The 8,424-nt window shown below is 47.2% G+C and overlaps 1 protein-coding gene across 1 annotated transcript; it reads right to left on the reverse strand.

Moving 5' to 3' along the window:
* Positions 1-4,325: 4,325 nt before the first annotated feature.
* On the reverse strand, positions 4,326-8,163 carry LOC145958115 (uncharacterized). Its single transcript, XM_083074591.1, has 2 exons — positions 5,192-8,163; positions 4,326-4,917 (listed from the first exon to the last, which is right to left on the reverse strand). Exons 1-2 carry the CDS (start codon positions 8,161-8,163, stop codon positions 4,326-4,328), a joined length of 3,564 nt encoding a protein of 1,187 aa, XP_082930717.1.
* Positions 8,164-8,424: the final 261 nt, after the last annotated feature.

Below are 8,424 nucleotides of genomic sequence, written 5' to 3' on the forward strand. Positions count from 1 at the left end.
AGGTATTTTGCGTTTGTTTTTGAATGTTGAACTGTTTTTCTCATCTTTGTCTTAAATCTTTTTATCGTTAAATTCTGGTTGCCTTTTTGCAGATAGAATGGCGAGCTTGGGTACTCGTGAAATGATGAAGCTCTGGAGGCAGCAAAAAGCTTCTCAAACCGCTGGTGTTGGTGAGTCGGCCACCGAGAGGGTTGTTGTGGTCGAAAATCCTATGGCCTTGGTGAAAAATGCGAGCGAATCTTCGCTCAAGCGTCGCCGCAAGGCCGACCGGCCCATATCGGTAGTCAATTTGGAGACTATCGTAGCTTCCGAAGGAGATAAGGGTGACACAGAGGTCCAATCGGCCGAGAGGACTCTCAGCATATGCCTTGGGGAAAACTGGGATCCGGTGAGTCACGGTCCCGATCGTGGAGAGATGGCTTCTTTTTGGGATGAAAAATTCAATCATAGTGCCCATATTCGTGGAACTGACTTGCTGGAAGGGGACCGTACGGACTTGGAGAAGATGAGTGCCTTCTCCATCGCTAAGGGAATCGAGTCGCTGACCAATCGCCTATCGGCGCTATCACTTGTCAACGAAGATAAAATTCGTGAACTGGTAAGGGAAACTAAGTTGCAAGGGAAACGGATTATGTCCCTTGAGGAGAGTCTCAATAAAAGCAAGGCTGACTCTAAATGGATATCTTCTGAACGTGATAAGTTGCTGGAAGGTCGTCGTGCCTTTGAGGCAGAAAGAGAGGCTTGGTTGGCGGAGAAAGCGGCGATGGAGAAGGAGCTGGTCGAGACTCGTCTGGCCCGAGATAAGACTTCCGATGCTGCTAAAGTCTTCGAGAATGACTTGTCTCTGATGAAGGTTGAAGTTGAAAAACTTCAGGGCGATCTTGAAGCGGCCAAAATGGATTCTCTCACCAAGTTCATCCAGGGTTTTGATGCGGCGACTACACAAATCAAGTTTCTCCATGCCGATCTTGACATTGGGAAGATGGGGTATTTCAAGGAAATTGTTAATGGGGAACTCGTGGACCCTCCTGAGGACGATTGACGCTGTCCTTCAAAATTTGTACTCATCTTTATATTTTCACTTTGTGTTGCGTTTTTAATCTTAGGTTGTTGTTGTTGTTTTTATGAAGCACACTCTTTTTGTTCAATGTCATGTTTCACTAAATTTAAAAATTCACTCCCCAAAGTGAGCTTATTTCCGCTCAAATGCCAATGTCAAAAGATGATAAAATTTTTCTAAGTTAAACCAAGATGACTATACGGTCATTCAAATGCCGATTTCGAAGAATGATAAAAATTTTCTAAGTTAAACCAAGATGAATATACGGTCGTTCAAATGCCAATTTCGAAGAATGATAAAATTTTTCTAAGTTAAACCAAGATGAATATACGGTCGTTCAAATGCCGATTTCGAAGAATGATAAAATTTTTCTAAGTTAAACAGATATGAATATACGTGAGGCTAAACAGCCACATTCCTATTGCTATATAATAGAATTTTTCTCAACTTAAAAATGAGGGTTCATCAGCTCAAATCGGGTAAATTCCAATTTATATATTACTATAGAATTTTTTCTAATTTTGATATGAAAGTTCATGAAGTCAATCGACCCAGAATCCTAGACGGTAAAAGTCCGATGAACATGATTAGAAATTTTTTAAAAGTTAACAGAGATTTCATAAACCTAGCCGGTAAGAAAAAATCCGATTAATGTAAAATCCGATTCAATTTATAGGGAATATTTCAAGTTAACTAAGGTACTACGTGGGGACGTTCAGCCAAATTCCGAGTTGATATGATGGAAAATTCACCTGGTTAGAGAGTCGTCGCTCGTCCTGGGAATCGGTAATATATCAAATTCAGAATCCGGAAAATTTTCTGTTGCAATAAGCATCCTCCAAGCTACTCGGTTGAAAAGCGAGTCAAAGATTGAATAAATTTTCAAAGTTAACTGAGGATTTTTCCACGCTTAGTCGTCCAAATGCCGATCCACATGACAGAAATCTCTTCAAAGTTGAATTCTTGCGACTCCAATCGTCCAAACTTTGATTAATATGACACAGAAAATTTTCTAAGTGAAATATATACTTCGAGTTAAAAACTCCGTGTTGAGAGCTTTCTTCAAAAACGGAGCCTGACCAAATAATCAGTCATAAGCCGACTCGGTATGGACGTGCAAAGTTTCCTAAGTTAAGACGGAAATCTTCCATGTGCTCGCCCAAATATCGACTAAGAAATGAGAAGAAAATATTTCCATTTAGGATATGACCTCGTGATCGCTCAGACGCCGACTAGAAAGTAGACGAAAGGAATTAAATTCCAAAATCAATTGTGAATTAAGATTCAAGTAGGAAAGTCGTCCTTAAGCCGAAGTGCCTGTCTTGGATCACCCAAATTCCGGCTAGAAAGACGAACGAGATTTTTCCGAGTTATTTATACTCGCCTAGTCGGACTTTTGCCGACAATCACGAGTTTTCGTCTTCGAGTTATTTATACTCGCCCAGTCGGACTTTTGCCGACAATCACGACTCGCCCAGTCGGACTTTTGCCGACAATCACGAGTTTTCGTCTTCGAGTTATTTATACTCGCCCAGTCGGACTTTTGCCGACAATCACGAGTTTTCGTCTTCGAGTTATTTATACTCGCCCAGTCGGACTTTTGCCGACAATCACGAGTTTTCGTCTTCGAGTTATTTATACTCGCCCAGTCGGACTTTTGCTGACAATCACGAGTTTTCGTCTTCGAGTTATTTATACTTGCCCAGTCGGACTTTTGCCGACAATCACGAGTTTTTGTCTTCAAGTTATTTATACTCGCCCAGTCGGACTTTTGCCGACAATCACGAGTTTTGTGCCTTTAGAATAGCATATGTTAGGAGTCATGAAAAGAAACAATGAGATGATATTATTTCTTATAATTGAAAAGGTGGTGCCTCGTTAAAAACCTTCTCAGCAAAAACCCCTCAAATTTTTACGGGGACAAAATACTGAGTTAGGAAAAGAGTGCACCTTCTAAATACAAGTGAATAAAGAGATTAGCTATAGTAGAAACGCAAATTCGCCGCGTTCCATGTCCTCGGTATCATCCCTCCATCCAAGGTCCTCAGTTGGTAAGCTCCTTTGCCGACCACGTCATCAATTTTGTAAGGACCGACCCACTTAGGTGATAGCTTGTTCCTCATTTGTGTCGCCTGAGCGCGCTTCAAAACGAGATCTCCCACCACGAAGTCTCTCGGAACGACCTTCGTGTTGTACTTAAAAGCCGCTCTTCTGTGGGCTGCTACTTGATTTATCCTTGCTTTTTCTCTCGTTTCGGTGATCAAGTCCAAGTCAACTCGCCTTCCCTGGTCAGATTCTTCTTCTGAAAAAGCCGTAGTACGTACTGAAGGTTCCGCGATTTCAATCGGGATCATGGCGTTTGTCCCGTACACTAAGTTGAATGGAGTATCTCGAGTTGATGAATGCACTGTTGTGTGATATGACCATAGTACCCGGGGAAGTTCCTCCACCGATGAAGCGCCTGAGTCTTGGACACGCTTCTTTAGCCCTGCGAGAATTATCTTGTTGGTCGACTCCGCCTGGCCATTGGATTGGGGATGCTCAACAGAGGTAAATGTCATTCGGATTCCGATCCCTCGACAGAATTCGCGGACTTTCGAGCTTGCGAATTGTGTCCCATTATCCGATACCAGGACCTGAGGAACACCGTATCTACATACTACATTCTTCCATAAGAATGTTTTTACCTTTTCCGCTGAGATGGTCGCCACAGGCTCCGCCTTGATCCACTTGCTGAAGTAGTCCACCGCCACTATCAAGAATTTCAACTGCCTCACGGCTATCGGAAACGGACCGAGAATGTCAATGCCCCACTTGTTGAATGGCCACGGAGACAGAATTGAGTGGAGTCGTTCAGCTGGGGAGTGGTGCAAGGTTGCATGCCTTTGGCACCCATCACATTTCTGAACCCAATTGACGCAATCATTCCTCAGACTCGGCCAAAAGTAGCATGCCCTCGCCACTTTGTATACCAATGCTCGTCCTCCGATGTGACTCCCACACATTCCACCATGTATCTCGTCCATCACTCTTTGCGCTTGCGGCATGGTCAAACACCTTAGAAGGGGAGAGCTGAAACCTCTTCGATACAACCTTTCATTGATGATCACGAATCTGGCAGACTCCCTCTGTATCAACGAGGCCTCCTTCTTGTCCTCTGGCAATTCCCCCCGAGTCAGGTACGCAATGTACGACCCCATCCATGAGTCGAGTTCCTCTTGGACGAAAAGTATACTCCCCTGTGTCTCATTAATACTCGGCTGCGTTAAGGTCTCTTGGATGACCGACCGAGTGGCTCCCGGCTTCTTTGTGCTGGCAAGTTTGGAGAGTAGATCGGCCCTCGAGTTTTGGTCCCTCGGTACGTGGTTAAGAATGAACTCTCGGAAGTTTTCTGATAAGAGCTTAACCTTTTCCAAGTATTTGGCCAATTGAGGTCCTTCGCCTGAAAAGTGCCAGCTACCTGCCCCGTGATCAGTTGAGAGTCGCTTCGCGCTGACAAACTCGTCGCCCCCATTTCCTTTGCCAATGCCATGCCGGCCAATAACGCCTCGTACTCGGCCTGGTTATTGCTTGCTCGGAATTCGAAGCGTAGTGATTGTTCCAACAAGATTCCTCCCGGTCCTTCCAGAACGATGCCTGCTCCACTTCCTCCAAGGTTCGATGCTCCGTCCACTGACAAGATCCACTGCGTCTCTCCGACCTCACCCTCATCGGCGGGCGCGATCAACTCCATCACGAAGTCGGCTAATACCTGGGCTTTGATTGCCCCTCCCGGCTCATACTTGATGGAGTGCTCCGACAGCTCTATAGACCACTTCATCATTCTTCCTGCCAGGTCGGGCTTCTGTAGTACCTGCCTGATCGGATAATCGTGTTCGGACTATCACTTCATAAATCTGGAAATAGTGTCTCAACTTCCGCGCTGTAACCAGTATCGCGAGAGCCAATTTCTCAATCTTCTGATACCTCGTTTCCGCGTCTTGCAGGACTCAGCTTACGAAGTATATCGGAACTTAGGTGTTTTCCTGCTCTTGGACCAACACTGCGCTGACTGCTCGGTCGGATGCCGATATGTAAACCAATAAGGGAAGATTCGGCCACGGTTTTGTTAGGATCGGCGACGAGGCTAACGATTTCTTGAGTTCTGTGAAGGCTTCCTTGCACTCGTTAGTCCAGGCGAATCGATCGTTCTTCTTTAGGCATTGGAAGAGCGGCAATGCCTTGTCGGCCGACTTGGACAGAAAATGGGATAATGAAGCCATCCTTCCCGTGAGTTGTTGCACCTCCTTCACCGTGGAAGGACTCCTCATGTTGATTATCGCCGAGCACTTCTCAGGATTCGCCTCGATGCCGCGATGAGTTAACAGGAAACCGAGGAATTTTCCCGCTTGAACTCCAAAAGAACATTTCTCGGGGTTCAGCTTGAGCTGGTATTTTCCTATAGTTTCAAACAGTTCCTTCAAGTCGTCTAAATGCCGATCCAGACTCATCGATTTTACCACCATGTCGTCGACATAAGCTTCCACGTTTCGGCCCAGCTGGTCCATCAACACCTTGTCCATCAAACGTTGATACGTTGCACCTGCATTTTTCAAACCAAAAGGCATTACCTTGTAGCAGTAGTTGGCTTGGTCGGCGATGAATGCGGTTTTGTCCTCGTCTGCTGGGTGCATTCGGATTTGATTGTAACCAGAATACGCGTCCATGAAGCTTAGGAACTCATACCCCGACGCGCCATCGACGAGGCAGTCTATATTCGGTAGGGGGTATGAATCCTTCGGGCACGCCTTATTTAGATCAGTGAAATCTGTGCACATTCTCCATTTTCCGCTGCTTTTTCGTACCATCACAACATTTGCAAGCCAGGTCGGGTATTGTATTTCTCGTACGAATCCTGCCGTTAGTAACTTGTCAGTCTCTTCAGTAATGGCTTTGCGCTTGTCCTCGCCAAACTTCATCCTCTTTTGAATGACGGGTTTTGTACGTGGATCGATGGCTAGTTTGTGGCACATGAAATCGGGGTCCACTCCTGGCATATCTTTGACGTGCCACGCGAACGCTGACATGTTCGTTTTCAACACTTCAATCAATTTCTCGGCGTCCTCCTGGCTGAGGGACGTACCGACCTTCACTTTCTTTCCTTCCGCCAACGTCACCTCCTTAATGTCCTCCACAGGAGCTGGTCGGCGATCAAAATGGCTCACCCTGGGGTCTAAATCGATGGAGTGGACCTCCTGCTCCACCTGCGCCGTATATAGTCGTCTTCGCGCCTTCAAACTGTCACCATAGCATTTCCGAGCAACCTCCTGGTCCACTCGGAGAGTTCCCACAGTACTGTTCGGTAAAGAATACTTCACCTTCAGATGGGAAGTGGACACCACCGCTCCTAGCTTGTTCAGGGTCGGCCTGCCGATCAGTATACTATAGGATGACTGCGCGTTGACTACCAAATACCGAACAACCACCGTCTTCATCTGAGCACCCTGGCCGAAAGTCGTTTCCAGATCGACATATCCCCTTGCAATGACCTGGTCTCCTGCAAAACCCACTAGAGTTCCTGCATAAGGAATTAGTCGATCGTTAGGTATCTTCATGCCCTCAAAAGTTTCCCAGAATAAAATGTCAACGGAACTTCCTTGGTCGATCAGTACACGCTTCACATTGTACCCCATGACGATTGTTGATACGACAACAGGGTCGTCCTCATGAGGGGCTACTCCTTCGTAGTCTGAGTCCGAGAATGAAATCTCAGGCTGAGTAGGTCGCCTGAATTCCGATACTAGAAGTACCGACCGAGTGTATCTTTTTCGGGCAGCAGAGGTAGCTCCCTCGCCCGCGAAGCCCCCTGCGATGGTGTTGAAATCCCCATGGATGGGTTGCTGATGGGCTTCCGACACCTTTGCTGGCGCATCTTTGGGAGGAGTTCTCTCTCTACGCCTATCCCTCCTGGTGTCATCTCGCGTGTGCCTGGGTCGCCTATCTGACGAGCTTCCCTCCTGCTTTCTCGCCACAAACTCCTTCAGTCGTCCCTCCTTGATCAAGCGCTCGATCTGTCTTCCCAAAACGAAATAATTTTCAGTTGAGTGCCCGTGAATCCTATGGAACTCACACCAATCGGTTTTGAAAGGGCCCAACTGACGCTCCGTCGCCGCCGGGAACTCAAACAACGATTCGCTGTTGACATCGTGGAGTATCTGTCGCCTGGGTACAGTGAGTGGAGTAAACTTCTCTTCTTCATTGCTGCGCGTCCACTCGCCCCTTGACCGACCACCGTGATCGGCCTGCCTGTAGTTTCCCTCCTTCACGTTGTATCGGTCACATCGTTTACTCCAGTCTGATCGCGGTCGAAGATGCTTGTTTCCCTCCTTATTGCTACCCCCTGTTTCTCGGTTCTCAGCTGCCCTCTTGATATTCTGGTTCTCTTCCGTCTTGATGTGGCTCAAGGCGAAAGCCCTCACCTCCGACATCGTTTGACAATTCGCCCTTTCGAGCGCAATGTCGAAGGCTCCGGACCTCAAACCTTTATGGAAAGCGATGACCGCCATCCTCTCGTCCAACGATGCTATCCTCAAGGCGACCTCGTTAAATCGTTGTAGGAAATCTTTCAAAGACTCCTTGCATTGTTGCTTGAGGTCGAACAAATCCGACGTGATCGGCGGCTTCTTTTTGTTAGCAGCGAATTGTGCCATAAACATCCGACTGAAAACATCGAAGTCGGTGATGGATCGGTCCGGGAGGCCACTGAACCAATCCAGCGCCGCCTTCTTGAGTGTTCCTATGAATAGCTTGCAGCGGACCTCCGTACTTCCCCCGCAAATCAACATCTGAGCTCGGAAATCCGTTAGGTGTTGACTAGGATCCTGCGTTCCGTCGAAGGGTTCGATCTGCGGTATTCGATGATCCCTAGGGATGGCCTCGGCCTCTATGGCTTCCGAGAAAGGCCGAAAATCCCTTGGGACTTCCAGCATGACATCCTCCTCCACCGTTCTGGTGTTGGCCTCTATTCTGGCTTGTAACTCATCCGCTCGCCTCCTGATCTCCTCGTTCTCGCACTGAATGGCCTTCTCTCTCCCTGGAGCGTGCATTATCCTCCCGCAGGCCATTGATCATGGCCATCATCTCCTCCATGGTAGGGGGTTGAGAGTTGTTGTTGTTGCCGTCTCTCGCCATGGTAAAGTGTAGGTCTTTCTGTATGACTTGGGGCGTAGGAAAAGTTTCACCGTAGCCCCACGGTGGGCGCCAAAATGTTCTGGCCAAAGGGTGGACTAGGATTTTTTCCTAGATCGTGCCTTAGAGCCTGAGCATTCAAAAGTGTAATTTGCCCTCTCCTCTCTAGGATTTTTGGCTTTATAGTTTCTTGTTTA

This window comes from Cajanus cajan, chromosome 5 (genome assembly GCF_000230855.2).
Source record: "Cajanus cajan strain Asha chromosome 5, NIPB_CcT2T_4, whole genome shotgun sequence".
Classification (NCBI taxonomy): domain Eukaryota; kingdom Viridiplantae; phylum Streptophyta; class Magnoliopsida; order Fabales; family Fabaceae; genus Cajanus; species Cajanus cajan.

Excerpts from the sequence above, each read along its gene's own strand:
- LOC145958115 (XM_083074591.1), bottom strand. The coding sequence starts at position 8,163 with ATGGCCTGCGGGAGGATAATGCACGCTCCAGGGAGAGAGAAGGCCATT. Across the intron at positions 4,918-5,191 it reads TTCACAGAACTCAAGAAATC|GCAGGTACTACAGAAGCCCG; the intron begins GTTAGCCTCGTC and ends TTATCCGATCAG.